This window comes from Cibotium barometz, chromosome 13 (genome assembly GCF_041138505.1).
Source record: "Cibotium barometz isolate CiBa-2024 chromosome 13, ASM4113850v1, whole genome shotgun sequence".
Taxonomy (NCBI): Eukaryota; Viridiplantae; Streptophyta; class Polypodiopsida; order Cyatheales; family Cibotiaceae; genus Cibotium; species Cibotium barometz.
Window position 1 is genome coordinate 49505291 of NC_141058.1, and position 19821 is coordinate 49525111.

Genomic DNA, 19821 nt, shown 5'->3' on the forward strand with positions numbered 1-19821 from the left:
AAAGATGGGTGATTCAAATGTTAGATGGTTCATCCGTAACATGCAATAAGTAATGACATGCAATAAGTAATGACATGTGCATTACATTGATGAGTATTTTGAAGATCTTTACATGAAGACAAGCTACTAAAGTCTATTTCTTAAAGATCTTTACATGAAAGCTTGAAGCTACTAAATTCTCTTTCTTTGTCAAAGTTATGCTTGTGAAGAAGCCTTTATGGTAAAAGTTTGCACTAGTCCTAATACACACATAGGTGTGCATGCACTTACTTGTGCACACACATGGGGTAATGGGAATAATAGAGATTTGTGCCTTGAGTATGAGAGAGAGAGCCCTCTCTCTCTCTCTCTCTCTCTCTCTCTCTCTCTCTCTCTCTCTCTCTCTCTCTCTCTCTCTCTCTCTCTCTCTCTCACACACACACACACACACACACACACGCATGCATGCACACACACACACACAGAGGCATGCACGCATGCATGTATGCATGCACGCACACACACTCTCACTCTCTCTCACTCTCTCTCTCTCTCTCTCTCTCTAACTAACATTTACCACATTTAGGGGATTCCATTTATATTTTCAAGCATATGATATAAGCCTAAAACCTTACCTTCTTTTCACAAACATTATTTAGCACCCCCTTGAAAGCAAGGCAAGGGGAGGGGAGAGGGGGGTTGCTTATTTGCTTTAACGAATTTGGTGCTTTGTATTGAAAGCTAAGTGATATATTATATCACGTCCTATGCTTACATGATCCCCTTCCTACGTAGAGTGTCCCTAAAGTTTGCTAGTAGCCACATGCAGCCACAATGTAAGGAACCCATTGCATGTTATTAGATCTTGAAATAATTAGTGTAAAGCACGAGGCTTATGTTATGATGTACTTATTTTTCTTGTTACTCAATGTACATAAATTAGAGTTAGGTTATAATGTTCCTTACCTTCCACTAGTTATTAGACATGGATTGCTTAATGTTCAAATAAAGCACAAGGCTTATGTTATGATGTACTTATTTTTCTTGTTATACTCAATGAACGTAAATTAGAGCTAGGTTATAATGCTCCTTACCTTCCACTAGTTATTAGTCATGGATTGCTTAATGTTCAAATAATATCTTTTTTGCCAAGATCCACATAGATATACACACATAAGTCTAGAATGGCTAGTGTTTGGAAGGTAGCAAATGCTTTTCTTGAAGTTTTACATCAAGTGTATAATACTTGTCCAATTGAAATCATGGTCCTGCTAGATAACAATCAAAAATGCATCCATATGTTTTCATATTTTTAATTGTATAAGTTTAAATATAGGAGCTATAAGTTGAACAATTTGCTACTACATCTTAAGAGTTAATTTCTAAAAACTATAGTGTTGATCCACAGCATAAATCAAAAGGCATTATATACAAAAGGTGGAATTGTGGCAACACTTGGGCTAAGCTCATTTGATAATGGGGGTTTATATTTTTGATATATTTTTGGAAATGGTATGCGAATATCTGAAACCGCCCTTATTTCATATCATGTAATACGTGGCAAGAGGCGGCGTAGCACTGTGCAGACATTGGCCCCGAGGCGAATGTCGGCATGGGTCTGACCTCTAATCTCGTTACACGTGCAGGTGCAACCGGCCCGCACGCCTGAAAAAGCTGAACTCCCTGTGTGTGGCCGCGTGGCTTCTGGCCAATTCAACTTACACCTTTTTTCTAAAAGGCTGACCTTCAACTTCAACCAACCAACTTTATTGAAAAACTCCATAGGTTTTTGTCCGTTTCCGACCTACAATTCTAAAACCTTAAATCTTCAAATTCAAAGGCTTTGCAAAATCACAACCCTAAACCCGATTATGAGTATGTTGTTCCCTTCTAGCAGTCTCCAAATTTTAAAAAAAAAACTTACAACCGGTTTTTCTCTATTTTGAGCCATAAAAATTACACTACAGGACGGTTTTTTCTAACACTATTGGGTTAGGAGTCCGAACCTGGGTGTGCATGTATGAGCGTGCGTGCGTGCATGTATTGGGACTAGTACAATTTTTTACCATCATAGAGGCCTCTTCACAAGCATAACTTTGACAAAGAAAGAGGACTTTATTTAGTAGCTTCATATAAAGATCTTTAAAACACTCAAGAATGTAACACACATCTCTAATAACTTGCTGCATGTGACCGAAGAACCACCAGTACACCACATTTGAATCACCTACTAAATATCTTCATATAAAGAAAGAGGACTTTATTTAGTAGCTTCATATAAAGATCTTTAAAACACTCAAGAATGTAACACACATCTCTAATTACAGTCATCTCTCATAGCTTGCTGCATGTGATCGAAGAACCACCAGTACACCACATTTGAATCACCTACTAAATATATTCATAAAAAAAAGGTAAGGTTTGAGGCTTATATCCTATGCTTGAAAACTTAATTGGAATCTTCCATATTTGGTAAAGGTTTGCGGTAGTCGAGGAAGGGAGGGAGAGAGCGAGGGGGTTTTGTAGGCATCAAAGAGTCGAGGAGTCGAGGAACTCTCTCTCACACTATGTCTCTCTCTAGCATGCTCACATCACAAATCTCTATTGCTCCTATCACGACGTCTGTGTGTGTGTGTTCGTGCGCATGCGTGCATGCGCTCGTGCGCGTGCATGCATGCATGTGTGTATACTAGAACTAGTACTAACTTTGATCATAAAGGTCTCTTCACAAGCATAACTTTGATAAAGAAAAAGCCTCTTTATTAGATTCATGTAGAGATCTCTAAAATAATGTAATGTATATCTCATTACTCGTTGCATGTTGTAGATGAACCATCTCACACACCACATTTGAATCATCCATCTTTCATCATTCAAAAATAGTTGTTAAAGCCAATAGTCAAATCTTGACACCATAATGTCCATGTCATTAATGTAGGAATTCAAATAAATCTAGAAAAGTAATTGGTTGGTGATGTGGACCTCTACAACAAGGCCTTGATTTTTTTTCTAGGGTTACACTTTTGAAAGAACTGTCTACATAGGCATTATGCCTTATACGATGTAAATTAATTTACTTAATAAAGTAGATGTCTCTTTGCATTTTTTTTATAAAAGAGATAAATGTGATGTGTTGAATCACTAATTTTCAACACACATGTTTCTAAGTTGATCTATTACAGAAAAATATCACAATTCCTTGATGAAATAGTACTTGCATTTTTTTCTTTTTGTCAAGCTCATTTGAAGATCATGCATCACTTTCAATAAATGCATCATAAAGAGACCTTAAACCTACAAGACAATCCATGAAACCAATTAAGTCAATTTTAAGAGCAAATAAAGTGGGGCTTCCACTAAACTTTTTATTCATTAAAGAAGCACAAACATCAACAAGACATTGAATGTCACTCTTATTTCTCATGTGCAACCATCACATCTTGGAAATACTAATATAGAATTTTATAGTTTCACATTCACATTCAAGCATTGATTGATTGATTGTTGAGCGCGCACACACACACACACATTTTGAGAGAGAGAGAGAGAAAATCAATTAATCAGTCATAATTGAGAGCTCAAAAGATGGGTAGACCGAAGATGTCGGTCTAAGTGCTCTGTATGGAACTGAGTGAAATGATCTCATGGGGTAGATAAAGAACTAACACCACCTCAAGGGCTCAATACATAGGTGGTGAAAAAGACAAGAGTTTTTGTTGTCTTTGAAATGCTTTGAACACATGGATCTTGTACTTAGTGAGGACTCTCAAAGCACCATGTGTCATTCACAAGCTCACCTCACTTTATAATACATTTCATTTTCATCTTTTGTGATGAACATTTTAGGGGATGCAGAGTAATGCATCTTTTATTAACATATGGTAGGCCACATTAGCCTTGTAGAGACATTCATAAGTTGAGAAAAAGGAGAAGAATGAGAGAAGGTAATAATATCTGGAAAGGTTAGGAGATGGGCATGAAGTAAGAGATCTCATTTGGGGCTCATTCAAGAGCATTTGTGCCTTCAAATCAACCAACTCTTAGTCTTTAATTCATGTACATGTATTTGAAAATAAATTATTGATATTATTCCACGTTTTCATCTTCTTGAATTTTCTTGTGAGAAGAAAATTAATTATTGATATTATTCCACGTTTTCATCTTCTTGAATTTTCTTGTGAGAAGACATATCATGGTCTAGACTTTATATTATTCCCATAGGTCATATTTGGCCTCCTCGGCGTATGTTAAAAATCTCTCTCTCTCTCTCTCTCTCTCTCTCTCTCTCTCTCATACATGAAAAACTCAAGAGAGAAAATGAAAGTACTCAATGAGACATCCCATAGTTTATATGATCCTTCTATCTAGAATTTAGCATCTAGTGTTTCTATTGTAATTTATTAGATGTGATCTTCCAAGTTGCGTTAAGAAAAGCTTAGAGTTCTTCAATATAGAGTATAGGGTTTCTTTTCTTCATCTAGAAGAAGTTAATTGAGATAGTATTTGAGTGCACTTATAATTTATATCTAATGGACCCATTTCATTTTCCAAAATAATCCAAGAGTGTATAATCACCCACAACATTAGTTTAAAGATCAAGCTACATTTGTATATGCTTAATTTACTAGATATATTATTATGACACATACAAATGTTAACTCTATGGGTGCCATGCCTTTCAAAAAGAACTCTGTCTAGTGGACTTAGTAGACCTATTTTCATCAATGTACTCATAAAATTCACTCTTATTTTTTTAAGAGTTTTTACCTCGGGTTAGTTAGCCTATCATGTTTTATTCAACATGTCCCTCATGGTTGCAATAAGTAGGGTCAAATCCATGACATCTACATTGGAACCTAGCCTCTGTAACATCGTTTTATTCAACATGTCCCTCATAATTGCAATAAGCAAGGGTCAAACCCATAACCTGTGCATTGAAACTTGGCCTTTGTAACCCCCCATCCACATGATAGGCGTATGTCAAAATCATATCAAATAGTAAATTTGCTATGCAATAATTTAAATGTTTCACCACAAAACATGAGTATTATCTGTCCTTTTATTAGATTTGACCCAAGCTACTCTTTTGCATCAATATTCGGTTTCCCTATTCACCCCTAGATCACCTCCTTTCCCTCCCCCTCCCTAACACACATAGACACATGCATGTGTATGCACACACGGACACATGCATGTGTATGCACACACCCACAACCTCCTAAGGCTAGATTAGAGTAAATTACTTTGTATAGAGTTATTAGAGATATTAGCATTTGATTAAGTCCATATTTTGTCATTAGGTAGTTATTTGGTTTCTTTTTATTATTAAAGCTTAGGATTCTTGATTTGGTTTCTTTTGATTATTAGAGCTTAGGATTCTTTGATTTATGTATTAAAACTTCTACAATGGAGAGAAAGAGAGAAATCCTTGTTTGTAAAATTGAGAGAGGGGAAGAGATGTTCTCCACCATCAAGTCTCCCTCAGCAAATAGATATTCAACTAATTTTCAATGGTAGCATCTCACACACTCAATTGACACAAGAATTTTCAATGGTAGCATCTCACACACTTTGTTTGTGCAATCACGATTGATGGGAGCTTGTGGGCATGGGAATGCAACACCTTTGCACATATTAAAACTTGCATGGCCCCATTTAACTGAGCCATGGGAAAATCATGTAAGTCAAGCACAACAATACTCTTCTTATGCGCTCAAGTGCATATAGTTATACATAAATTAAGAAGCAAAGAAGAGAAATAGTGGCATAAATCCGTAGCTTAACTTTTTTTTAAAAAATCTCTACATTGTTTGGATAATTAAGTGATGCCCCTATCACAACAATCTATTATGCATGGAAAAGTAGCAAAAGAAAGAGCTACTTTAGCAAGAAAATGGTAGCTCTACTACTACACTTTAGCCTATAAAAAACAACAGAACCCATAGCACCTAACTCTAAAACATCATAGGTAACCTTGTTAAGCTCCATAGCAACAAGTCCTTTGGGACAACATGAAAACCAAGACCATAATTTCTTTAGAGATAAAAAATAAAATAAATCCTAAGGCTTACTGTATCACTTCAATTTGTGTAAAGAATTAAGCCATTCACATATATTGCCAATTATAAATTAAGTTTTAATGCTATAAGGGTTGGATCACACTCCCACTATCAAGGGATGTTTCTCGTATGCATTCTTAAGCCGTAATATTGGTGTGGGAATTATTAAAATTTGTTTCACAGATGTGTATCTTCATCGACATGCTCTTCATTAAATTGTATGTCATTGATGTGATCAACTTCATGTGTCATCTATGTCCACATTGGCATAGCACATTGGTCTTTGGCATATAAGGGTTGGATCACACTCCCACTATCAAGGGATGTTTCTCGTATGCATTCTTAAGCCGTAATATTGGTGTGGGAATTATTAAAATTTGTTTCACAGATGTGTATCTTCATCGACATGCTCTTCATTAAATTGTATGTCATTGATGTGATCAACTTCATGTGTTTCCATGATGCATCTATGTCCACATTGGCATAGCACATTGGTCTTTGGCATTTTAGTGAGGTCATTATAAATCTCATCTTTGAGGTTGCTTTGTGCGAGTGGGAATGGTTCATACCTTGTGCGTCCACATCGTGTCCCACTATGAACATGTAATATTATTTCATTGTCATGTTGGTGGACGAGGTTCCGAGAGAGGCTAGAACCGAAATCAACTTGTCCAAGCCAACTCAAGTTATGATGTCGCACAAAGTATAGGGTCAGTCACACATGAGTGTCAAGGGAATTTATCACTACTGGGGGAGTGTTACAAAATATATTGATGTATGTTGTGTCATGTTGAGGAGTATCATTAAGGCACGCTTGGGCCACATGTTTGGGTTGATTTGGCCTACTCATTTGTGTGGTGTATATAGCTCTTTGGATGTACTTGGGACTGGTTTCTACCTTGTGTTGTGTCCATCATGTTTCATTAAACATGTAAGATTTGTTCATTCTCACGTTAGTGGATGATGTTCCGAGAGAATCCAAAATTGGAGTCAACTTGTCCAAGCCTACTCGAGTTGTGATGTGACTTAAGGTATAGGGTCAATCAACTTTTCCAAGCCTATTCAAGTTGTGATGTGACTCAAGGTATATGATCAGTCATGTATGAGTGTCAAGGGAATGTATCACTGAGGGGGAGTGTTAGAAAATTTAGTGATGGATGTTGTGTCATGTTGAGGGGGAGCATGGACCTTTGGTTGAAAGGTTATATGTAAGAAAATGGGTAGAAGAAGAGTGGAGATTCTCAAATGAGAGCTCTATCCTCATGATAGATTAACCACTTACCTTCTTTATGAGGTGCTCTGAATTTGCCTAATTCCGCATTGTTATGCTCAATTTGCATTCGAGTTAATTCCTTCGAGAGATGTATATTTGTGCCTTTGTTTAGATCTTTTAGAACCCCAATCTAATAATTTTATTATGAGAAGTGATTTTTGCACGGTTTCTTTATTGTGAATATTTCATTTGTTTTGTGAATATTGCATAGTTGCCTTATTATGGATTTTGGAAAATTCAAGCTCCTAGTCATCAACACCACTTCACATAGTCATCAACACCACTTCACATGGATTTTGGAAAATTCAAGCTCCTAGTCATCAACACCACTTCACATAGTCATCAACACCACTTCACATAGTTGATCATCTAAGTATCTAAAAAGGAAGCTTCTCCTATAAATTATAGGGTTAATGGCATGCAAAATCTATGCTCAAGCTTAGCTTTGATCTCAAAAATCAGCAAACCCTAATCTTAAACAAGAGTAGAAACCCTAATCAAGTATAAGAAATGTTACCCACAATCACCATTGTCATCATCTTCATCTTCACTTTCCATTTCCATGTTTGCAAGAAGCATAATGTGTGAGGTAAGAGCAAGAAGATGTGGGTTACAAGAGAGAGAAAGAAAGAAAAGTGAAAGTTATTACATGTTTGCATCAGATTCTCCTAAGATCTAGAGCCTCATTCAAAACTGCCAAATAAGTCAAATATGACAGAGTAATTTTGTAATTGGCTATAACATTTACAAACACGCTATTTAGCAAATCACTTACATCAAAATGATAAATCATGTATAACATAAGCATATGAATGCCATCAAATTTAGCCATGAAATTACATGTGAAATAAGCCAAAATAATGCCAAATATAGGCATCATTATATCTCCCACAATGAAATTGTGAAGTGTCCATGAGCCAAGTTGAAGAAGAACCGCCAATAATCAGCTCCAAAATCTTTAAGATGTAGCTACCAAACACCCTTATGCCAAGGACCACCCGCAAATCACTTACCCACCCCCCACAACACAAAAATGATCTTCACTCATCCTCTTACACTAAAAAATGCTCTTCACTCACCCTCCCACAATGAAAAACTATACATACACTCACAAAAACAAAGCACTTCTTCCCATACTTCCACATTGAATAATGGACACATACTCTCAAGGAAAATCTCAAAGGAAAAAAATTGAAAACATCTTACAGTACATGTGATCAATATATGATCTTGTGTAGAGTGAGATATGCTGTGATCAGCAATGACGATACCCGCCTCGGCCAAAACTGATCTTCTTGTTCTTTACCTACCCCATGGTCTACTTTTACCATGTTTATAGCTACATCAGCTCCTCCTGCTGGGTTTTCCTCCCTTTGCAACCTTGCCTCTTACAGTTCCTGCTGATGGCACTGAAATATGGGGCAATCATTTTTTCTATGCCTTGACAGTATTAAGTGATAAGACCATCATCATGGCAGTGTACTGTAGTAGGGCACACTAAATTGGTGGTTCTCCTTTGGATAGTATATCTAGAGTCCTCAACACTCATCACGGCACAATACACGTTTAAAACAGACTAAAGATATACTGGAATGTAGTAAGCATATCACAATGACAAGAATAATATAAACATTACTTAAACTAGGAAAGTTGGTAGACACTCGCCGAATAGCAAGATAGAACATGGAAGAGATGCAAGTCAAGAGGAAGGTTGCATTTGATAAAGCATCCCTAAAGGAGTCGTTCCCTCTCCCCCAACTAACTTGCCAACCACCCATCCTTTTCTTTACTTTCGTATACGATAAAAGTTATTGCATGTTTGCATCTCCTAAAGTCTAAAGAGGCCTTATTTAAAACGACCAAATAAGCTAAAACCTCTGCTTTTATCAAATATGAGAGAGTAATTTTATGATTTGGCTATTACTTTCATGGACCCCTATTTAGCCAATCATTTACATCAAAATGATAAATTAATGTGCATTGTACATAGGCATATGGATGCTATCAAATTTATGCTCAAACATCAAATTTAGCCATGAAAATACATGTGAAATATAACAAAATAATGCCAATAATGGACATCATCAGTATCTCTCCTCATTTCCATCCATGTATCATCCAATCAAATAAATTGCCTACATGGATATGAAGGGCCTTGGATTACCTCAATTTAATTTTCTCTACTTTGGCTATGATCTAAAATTTGATGGGTTCTCTCAACTCCTTTAACCACCATCTCGATGTTGCCAAGAATGTGTTGCTTCATCTCATCTTTTACTTTTGCAATAATTTCTACTTTGTATGGGGCCTCTATTGTTGTGCTTGGTTTAGTTCTCAAGTGGTGAGTATTGAAGAGGGTGCATGCTTTGACAAGGAAAAGTGAGAGGATATAAGAGAGAGATAGAGGGAGTAGGAGGGAGGGGGGATTTTTTATATAACCTTATAATATTGAGTTTTGGCCTAATACTAATCTTATCTCAACTTTTTAGATAACCTTTTAATCATATACCCCTAAAATAACCCTATAACCTTATCACTTTAAATTATAATTTCATACTAATGTTACAAATATGACCTACCTTTTGTATACTAATTGTGTTGCACATGCAAATGCAAATAGCACATAACATATAAATTTCAAGTCACATCCCCCTAAACCTTTAAATATATTCAATTCCCATATATCATAACCTTCAAAACCCCTAACTTTAAAAATTTACCCCAAAGTCTTTCAAAAGCACCAAACATGCACATGTTGTACCAGAAGAGTTAGCGGCATGATTAATTATCACCTCAACGGGCTTTCTGGATCCATTGCTGCAGCTCTTCACTCAAAACTCAACCACCTATCTCCCCAAAAACCGAGCACACCCAAAACATGCACATGTTGTACCCTCTTCACTCAAAACTCAACCACCCATCTCCCCAAAAAATCGAGCACACCCATGGACTAGTGGGAGTGTATAGAGGCATGCCATTATTTCTTTAAACAGTAGTAAATACATACATATAGATTGTATGTGGCTTTAAACCAACTTGTGCATTGTACTTAAAAACATACAACTCCAAGCCTCATTACATGAGACACATATAAAGCATTACGTAAGACACATATAAAGCATTACATAAGACACACATAAAGCACAAGTTTTTGGATTGTATAGACTCTTTTTAAATGTTTTTTTAACTATGAAAAATGATAAAAGTTCTTAATCTCATCACTTAAACTTGCTGGAGTTGAGAAAATATCTAAGAACTAGATTTAATGTGATTTCGTTTGAAACTAAAAGAGCACCATAACTCCTTTGATCTCGATATACGGATACTTCTTAGTGAGACTTAACTAACTAATGATATCTAGTTCACAATAATGGACCCATGCTCTTAGGTGGTGCCAACATTATGTGGTTTCCGTAGAGTAAAGGGTGGCTTAGAACAAGGGTTGTTTTTACGTAATCACGTGTGATCCAAGTGACATTCTTTGAAGGCAAAAAATTTGATTTAATTTTTTGGACATCTTCATTTAAGCATTAAATGAAAACACAGCTTTTAGCGTATAAAGAGTATTTTACATGCAGCAACATATGCAAAAAAGGAAAAACTTCTTTATTCTCATTACTTCTGACAATTGTAATGCACTGTGCTTTTCTAGAAACCTTCACATGTATAAGATTTATATTGCACTCTCAAATATTAAGGCTATATGGTACTTATTAATTCATTCTCACCAACCATCAAAGTTCTTGTGTTATGCTATTCAAAAATTGCAAAGGGTGCATTGCACTCTCAAATATATTAAGGCTATATATACCTATTGATTCATGCTCACCAATTGCCAAAGGTCTTGTGTTATGCTATTCAAGAGTTACAAAGGGTGCATTTCTTCATTTGAAGGATAAGACCCCAAATTAAGGATGTGGTGAACACTCAAACCAATCTTTAGTGTAAAGAGAAGGGATTGAAAATCAATGCTAATGGAATTTTCTTATTAGTGAGAGGACAATGATTACATGTGGTAAAGAGCTTAATGGAAAAGATGGTGGTAGTTGGGAAAGCTAAACTAGGAGGCCTATTTGATAGCAAATTGGTGGTGAATCAAATTATGTGTCTTGCTTCCCTCCCCCTCCCCCTCCTTTCTCCTCTTGCTTATAGTCCTCTAATAGTACACTTTGAGTGACCACCTCAATTTAGTTATGTTCTCATGGCATATAGCTATCTCTTTATTACATTTGTGTCACATGCTCGATGGAGCCCTTTTTCAACCACAACCTCCACCCCAGATACAACCCCTAAGTTTGATTGAGCTATGAGGGGTCATGTGGGGTGGAGGTTGTGGTTGAAAGGGCTCCATCGAGCATGTGACACAAGACTTGTAATAAAGAGATAGTTGTATGCCACGAGAACATAGCTAAATTAAGGTGGTCACTCGAAGTGTACTATTAGAGGACTATAAGCCAAAGGGGAAAGGAGGGAGGGGGAGGAAGATGACAACAAATATAGAACTGTACTTGAAGGATGTGGAATGAAAGAATAACCTCCAAAAGCCCCCACCCATGCATAGTAAGTGCTTTATTATTTGCAATATGCTTCAAGGGTAGCCATACACGATAACATAACTGGAGTAAGCGCACAATAATCATGGAGCAAAAGGAATCACAAGGCATCACTAGCATGTGAGAATAACTAAATTCATTTGGCATGTGGGACCGGGTGACAAAGGGAAGACTAACTTAGTCACGGTCAAACGAAAATCTAGCCCAAGGTAGCCATACAAAAAAGTTCCAACTTTGTTTGTGTCACCATAATCTTGTCGAATTACTTTGGTTGTGTGCATGTCTTTAGTGGACTTAGGGTGGACTTAGAAGCAAGTAGTGCACATTCACACGCACATACAAATGCTATATTAAATTTTTCTAGATTACTTAGGTTGTTTATTCCATTCACAATCTTGGTCCAAGCATGCATGTTGATTCCATAATGATGTGGACACATTATCGAGTTTTGATTAATTTAAACTTGGCTTGTGACAATAAGTAACTCCAATCAACTTTACCCAAGTTGTGTGTGGTAGGCATCCATTATCTTGTTTCAAGTAATTTAAGCTATGGCTGTCACAATCATCCTCAAAATCATAGTTTCAATAAAGTTAACCTAGGGGTACCCATCGTCACCTTAGGTTGGGGAGAAGTCTGGTTTTCAATAATCCATCATCAAATTATTTTTAAGTAATACGATTTTTGGCTGTCTAATAAAGTGGTTTCAATTAACCTTGTCTACTTAAACATTTGGTTACTTCAGTAAGTCTAAATTTTACTTAATCCTATTTGAATTTTGGTTGTCACAATATTAATTTAGTCTTCTATTATTGCATGAAGTACCCTAAATTGTAACTAGGAGTTGACACTTGTGGTTTTAATTAGCTTCATTTAATTAGCTTGGTTGTCACAATATTAATTTAGTCTTCTATTATTGCATGAAGTACCCTAAATTGTAACTAGGATTTGACACTTGTGGTTTTAATTAGCTTCATTTAAGGTGTAATTAATCTAATTTTAATTAAGTTAACTTTAGGGGTACTTATTATTCTAATGAAGCTAATTTAACATTGAGTCAGTTCTCACAATAGATTCATTTGAATACTAGTGGAAGATGCATAGTTTGCATCTGGTTGCCTTTAAGTTCATACTCTAATTTTCTAGTGGAAGATGCAATCGCCATTGATAGCTAGCTCCACCCGAGGTGAGCCGAAGAACGAAGGATATAAGAGCAAGAGCAATAAAGGGAGGTGCAGAAAAGGAAAACGACAACTTTTTTTTGGGAGAGGGTTCATTTCTTTAATCACACCCCTTACGAAGTGAAGGGGAAATAGCCCAACGGTAGAGTTTAAGCTCCCCAGGTTGAGGTCGTGAGTTCAAAATGGCAACTTCATTAGCTCCAAGTTAACTTCCGAAAGTGACCGGCTCGACCTCCGGGGTAGCGCGTAGATGAGATGTTGTACTACAAATCATGCACTTTGAGTGCATGCTATGTGTGCGTGTGAACCACCTCTAAGTAGTTTTGATTTGATCAAGTAAAATTAAGGGGGTTGTCAACTTGTCACCATGGATGTGGTGCCATAATGCCATTAAGGGTGTACTTACTCTAATAAATGAAGTAATTAAGCGGTTGACAACGATTAAGTACTTTTGGTCTGAATAATTTAATCTAGCCAAGGTAGGCTAGGGTGTTGGTTACTTGTGTAAGTGCTGTATCTTGTGTGCCACGCGAGTATTTTCCTTTTGTCAAACTCTGTTGGCTTGTCAAGCTCCCCGGCTATGGCGTTCTCTCATCATTCTTATCTCTTATTCTTATTTCCGAGCTATTTATCACCATCATTATATGGATTAGTAAGATCTTCGTGATCGCTTATCATTTATACTTAGTGATCATTTGTAATTAGTGGGTTTTCTTAATTATCAGTTTTCCCCTGAGATCGAGGCTTCCATTGTTGGAATCTAAGATATAGCGGACATTTTTTGGAGGCTCATTTGAGGGATTTAGTTGCTTTTGTGATGAGATTAAGGAGACCCACCAAGCTTTTCTGAAAATCTGCGGCAAGGTGACTGGAAAAAAAAAATCCTCTGCCATTTTGCTGGAAATGTTTGCTCACTGGCACAGATTTTGAGGCAAAAAAATAAGGTATAGGGCGTGGTTTTGTTCAGTTACCGAGGACGGTTCTATCTTTTCGTTTTGTCTCCCCCCCCCTTCTTCCTGCTTCAATTAAGCTCACTTTACAGCTTAATTTCTTAGATGAATGCCTCACTCTCTGCTTAATCAAGTAAGTTTGATTTGCTTAAGCAGCCCTGGCCTCAAGCCGTTTAAATCGACCTGACTCATCATGTTTTAAACTGGCAATCTCACTAATTATGCCTTAAAAAGATGTAGAAAGGAGAGTAATGCCATGGCAGCTCAATTTGATGCCCAAAAAAAAAAGCAGAGCTTTTAATGCCGTGGTAGCTTCAGTTTGATGACAAAAGGGACAACAAAAATCAAGAGCTTGCCTTCTTGATAGCTTTAATTTGATGCAAAAAAACAGTTCAGTTACTGGATGCAAGAGCGAAGCTGAAAAGCAGAAAAAAGCACAAATAGCAGAGCTTTCTGACACATGAAAACCTTCATTGTGGTGCAGATAAAAGGCAGCTGAAGATCAGCTTTAAAAAATGCAAATGTTGCCAGAGAGAAAGCGGACATGGCAGAACCAGAACCAGTTCTTGCAAGATCGCCATGGCCCTGACAAGGCCTTGTCATCCCCGGAGACGATTGCTGTGGGGCTGCCGTCTGCTGGCGATGATCAAGGCTTTGATCTTCTTTGCTGGACCATCAACATGGCTGCCCGCCCGGGAGATTCAGTCGTCGCTCTCTGGCGGCGGGATTACGGCAAGTTCTCACTTTTTGCTCCAAAATTCTGTGTGTGTGACCAGTTTGCATTTCCTACTGTTTTCTGGTCATTTCCATAATCATTTCTCTTATTTGTTGTAGCAGATACAATGCAGAAGTTCATAGTTGGGTATACTTACAAACCTGTTGTTGTTGATGCTCAGTTCAAGCCATTGCAAGATTTGTGTGATGTGAAACAAGTAAGTTTTGAAGATGAAGAGATTGTGCACAAGCACACCTTCATGCACGCGTACGTGCCTGTCCAAGCCACTGAACATCAGCTAGCATTTTTTCTCTTCAGGTGCACCTGGAGATGAGAGCTGCAAGCAATGATGTTGCAGAAAAGCTCTTGATCGAGGAGGTATCGGCTATGAAGGCTACCATGCTTGTTGTGACAACTTCAGGCCATCACTTGCTAAGGTACAAATGAATTCTAATTAAATATATTGGCTTGTTATAGGCTCCTTTACAGCCATATATTGACTTGTTATTGAGTGTTGATGGGGTTTTCCATGGGATGTGTACTTCAGGCATGCACAGAGAAGAGGAAGTTTTCTATGTAGGCAAGTGCCAGCAGGATGCTCTGTAGTCGTCGTGAAGGACTTCAAGGTTCTCTTTTACAAAGAAAATCATTTCCGAGCCACCCTGGCACAGAGAGGGTGCACTCCCTCAGATGAAGGTTTGTCCAGCTCATACTATCTAGGCACATATGTGATGCATTTTTAAAGCTTTTTTGCTTGGTCAATTTTCCCTGATGATGCATGGTACTTGTTGCAGATGGATCTTTACAGATCCAAACTGCCCTCATTGCAGTGAAGGGAACTGAGACCCACCATCAGCTTGATACTGCTATCACTACATGCAATAAAGTATGGCCAGAGAGTGCGGGGACATACTCGCCAAAAAGAGTTCTCGACGGTTCAGATGCTTTCTATGACTCAGATGACAGCCCTGGTTTGAGTGATCATACTGGACTAACTCATTCCTTATCCAGAAAAGCTCTGGTTTCATGTGCTGCATCCTCACATGATGGCAAGGATGATATCATCTATACCAAACAACCCCATAGCTGCCTGAGCATATGGAGGGGGGGTGATCGAGTATGCCGCTCACATACCTTTCCATCAGCTTGTCGATCCAAACGAGCACTCATCTTTACCCATTTTAAGTCACTGGGAAACTCATTCAAATCATACATGAGTAGTCTATGGATTGCAAGGCCTCTTAAAAGAGGCAGCACAAGTACACCATTCATCATAGCTGAGAAACCCTGGAAAATTTTCACATATGATGAGATTTTAAAGGCAACAAATCTCTTCAGTCCAGGTCATAATCTTGACATTGGTTCTTAACTTGACACATGTTATGATTCAATGATGCATGCATTTATGTCAGCTTATTGATTTCATTGTGAAATTTGACAGGTAATCTGGTGGGAAAGGGGGGGCATTCAGAGGTTTACAAGGGATTACTTCCTGAAGGCCAGCTTGTTGCTGTGAAAAGACTGATTCGAGGCGATACCGAGGAGCAGAAAACGATCGATTTTCTGACAGAGCTTGGGATGATCTGCCACATCTCTCATCCTAACATCACTTCTTTGGTTGGATTTTGCATTGAGAAAGGATTACATCTTATTTTCCATTTTGTGCCACATGGAAGCCTGGCTTCATGGCTCCATGGTAAGCTCTTTTTGAGACTTGCTCAAAAAAATGCTTGATTAAGATTGGTGTGTGTATGAACATACACACACACACACACCCAATGACATGATCCTGTTTTCAGGTGGAAAATTGCCAACATTGAAGTGGGCGACCAGATATAGAGTAGCTGTGGGCACTGCACGTGGCTTAAACTACCTCCACTCTGATTGCCAGCGTCGTATCATCCATCGAGATATTAAGGCCTCCAACATCCTGTTGGGTCCAGACTTTGAGCCACAGGTCTGTATCAGTTACCTACATGCCATCATCATAGATAGTTTTTTCCTTCGACCTCTTGGCAGTGGTGTTTCTCATCCTAGTTACTTAGTTTTTTCCTTAGAACTCTTGCAGTGGTGTTTCTCATCCTAATACACTGCTTTTCTCATGAACTTTTGGCATTGGCAGATCTCTGACTTTGGACTTGCCAAATGGCTGCCCAATCAGTGCTCCCACCACATATTGACTCCAATCGAAGGAACCTTTGGGTACGTAATCACAATCGATAGTCACCAGAAACGAGAAACGGGAACGGAAACATTGAGGAATGGAAACGGAGCCGTTTCCTGTGACTATCACATGGGAAACGAGAAACGGCCATGGAAACGGATGGGGTCTTGAAACGGAGAAACGCGTTTCTAGGGCCTGAAACGGCCGTTTCTTGTGACTATGTCACAAGAAACCTTCTTCGATGAGAGCAAGAAATCTCATGCATGCCCCTCTACAAATGCTTGTGCATGCAGGTACTTGCATGCACACACTCGCCACCCACACACACACACACACACTTGCATGGACCCGTGCACATGCGATGCACGCGCACACTTTTCCCTGCCTGGTTGTTCTTAAGATGGATCCTCAGAATGCCGGAGGGTCCTTTTTACAGCTGGACGCTAGCCCCTCTCTCTTTGGAGATTGGGAGGCAGGTGTCCCCACTCAGAGTACGCTCCTAGTGTGGCTTTCCACTTTTGCAATAGCAAAAATGTAGCCTTCCTTTGAGAGTGGCCAGGCATGGCAGAAGTACCCCTGTTGTGTTTCTTTTACTGCTGTTGCAGTGTTTTGTATTCTGCCTTCTAGGCAAGTCCCTTTTTAACTAATAGAAGGAACTCAAAAAAATGTATTTTTGCAGGTACCTTGCCCCAGAGTACTTCATGCATGGTATTGTGGATGAGAAGACCGATGTTTTTGCATTTGGAGTCCTACTTCTTGAGCTCATCACTGGACGTAAATCTATCGAGGGCTTGCAGTCGAGCCTAGTCATGTGGGTATGACCTTGAATCCACAAGCTTGTAAAAAATTTCTTCATTTGCAGCACACTATGCAGTAAATTTGAATTGTGTGAACATAGCATAGAGTAATATACGGGCTGAAAACTGGCGTAAGCATCATTCTTCACATGTGCTGTAACCTGCAGGCAAGGCCTTTCTTGGAAGTTATGAATGTGGAGAAGCTCGTAGATGCTCGACTCGATGGCAAGTATGATCCACAAGAAATGCAATGTATGATGATGGCGGCTGCCTTGTGTGTACAAGTGTCGCCGCAATGCCGCCCATGTATGAATCAGGTTAGTGCCATTTTTATGTAAACTTCATCAGTGATCTTACACCACCATCCACCATGTTACGCATCAAGGTTATATAATGCTATTCAGTTGTGCGGTCTTCAAGCCCTCATACTCCTTCTCTTCATGCCAGGTCTTGCAGCTGCTAACCGATGAGCTAAGCTCAGACGGGCCAGACTCTTTAAGTGTCTTATCGTCGCAATCAATCTGTCTCCAAGACCCCATTTTTGACAGTGACTACAGCTCTACCCACTACCACAACGACCTGCGCCGCCATCGAGAAATCGCCCTGCAATTCTAACACAGGGTTTTTGATAAGTATTTTGGTTAAGCCCCCACACCCCTAACAACCAACCACCACACACACACACACACACACACAAAAATCTTGAAAAGGGGTTGGAAACATGCAGTTGTATCAATACCACCCACCACATACATTTTGTTTTTCACTTGCTGTGTACATCCAAAAACAACTCTTTTGTATGAGATGGACAAGGTGTAAAGTACACTCTTCCTAGTGAGATTTTGTGAGAAGGGCCATCCTCCTCAAGACAAGAAAACCCTTTGTAAAGTGCTTCCAACTGTAAACCCTGCATTGTAAATTCAGGTTTTCAAGCATTGAAATCTTTGGAATAAATGGCCAAAGTTCTTTGGCATCAATGATGTGTACAGTTTGATGCTACTGTGGAACTGACAGATGAGGAATGAAGGCATATTAAAATAAAGAATTGCAGCAAGATAGTATGCCATAGTTATAAGCAAAAAATATATATATATAATCATTTGGTAGACGCGAGGACACATGGGTTTGTTCATACACATATACATACACATACACATACACATAATGTCACACACACACATGCATGCACGCACACTTTTTTTTTTTTTTGTGGAATCATAAGTATATTAGATTTACAAGATGACTATCCAAAGTAGATAGTCTCAAAGTACATCAACTGAAGATGTCAATATAAGACAAATATACATCATGATCTATTTGGTCAACCTGCATGCAATCGAAGAAAGATTGATGCAGGGAGTACCGAAAGAAAGAAAAAGCAGAAAAAGCCGCATCACCGAAAACTCCATGGTTGCGAACTTTCCATAGTGTCCATAAAGCCCAGTAGCGCACCCATGAGAAGAAAAGAGTGAATTCTGGTCTGGGCAAATGAAGACCAAATAGCCAGAAAAACTTTCCAAATTTCATATTTGGAAATCTAGCTCGCAGAAGCTGGATGATAGGAAGAAAAAATTGACGAGAAGAAGGACAGTTCCAGAAAATATGAATGACTCTCTCCCTGGAAGCAGAGCATCTATGGCAAGTGGATGAGGATATATGTCTGCGTGCCAGAAACTGTCCTGAGGGAATAACAGCCAAAAGAACGCGCCACAAAAAAAGCTGTTGTCGAAGAGGAAGCTTCGAATGCTAAAGAGATCGCAATCGTCTTTTCCACCACAAAGACGACCGATGCATATGCTAGAAGAGATTTGCCCGTTCAGAAACCCAAGGCAATGGCAACAAATGTTTATACAGACCAGCATACAGACCAGCAACTGTAATATCAGATAGCCTCAAGGGATGGCATGAGGAATCAAAAGAGGAGATAGTCCAATCCTGTAGGCGATCTCGAATTTCCAACAGTGGAATCGGCAAAAAAGGCTGAAGCATCTGAATTATATCACGCCAAAGACGACGATAGTGAGGTCCCAAGCCATAATGTGCAGCAGCCTGTGGAAAAGAAAGAGGGGAGCCATCAGGATGGATGACATCTCCCACAGAGGTAACACCCTTTGAGTGGAGAAAATATGAACGTCGGGGTTCTTGCACCG

General features: G+C 38.6%; 1 protein-coding gene across 8 annotated transcripts; it reads left to right on the forward strand.

Moving 5' to 3' along the window:
• The first annotated feature begins 13488 nt into the window (after window positions 1-13488).
• On the forward strand, window positions 13489-18648 carry LOC147632777 (receptor-like cytosolic serine/threonine-protein kinase RBK1). Of its 8 annotated transcripts, none has more exons than XM_086807639.1 (12): window positions 13489-13989; window positions 14480-14727; window positions 14833-14927; window positions 15029-15147; window positions 15258-15406; window positions 15505-16053; window positions 16152-16406; window positions 16510-16667; window positions 16833-16912; window positions 17554-17689; window positions 17839-17988; window positions 18119-18648. In XM_086807639.1, exons 2-12 carry the CDS (start codon window positions 14511-14513, stop codon window positions 18284-18286), a joined length of 2076 nt encoding a protein of 691 aa, XP_086663765.1. In that variant the 5' UTR covers window positions 13489-13989; window positions 14480-14510; the 3' UTR covers window positions 18287-18648. The 8 variants fall into 8 exon arrangements, 7 of the variants coding, with proteins under 7 accessions (XP_086663765.1, XP_086663768.1, XP_086663769.1 ...); XR_015267234.1 differs by having other exon boundaries at window positions 13544-13989; window positions 17554-17685; XM_086807642.1 differs by having other exon boundaries at window positions 13544-13989; window positions 15541-16053.
• Window positions 18649-19821: the final 1173 nt, after the last annotated feature.

Excerpts from the sequence above, each read along its gene's own strand:
- LOC147632777 (XM_086807639.1), top strand. The coding sequence starts at position 14,511 with ATGCAAATGTTGCCAGAGAGAAAGCGGACATGGCAGAACCAGAACCAG. Across the intron at positions 17,690-17,838 it reads AGTCGAGCCTAGTCATGTGG|GCAAGGCCTTTCTTGGAAGT; the intron begins GTATGACCTTGA and ends TGTAACCTGCAG. Across the intron at positions 17,989-18,118 it reads GCCGCCCATGTATGAATCAG|GTCTTGCAGCTGCTAACCGA; the intron begins GTTAGTGCCATT and ends TCTTCATGCCAG.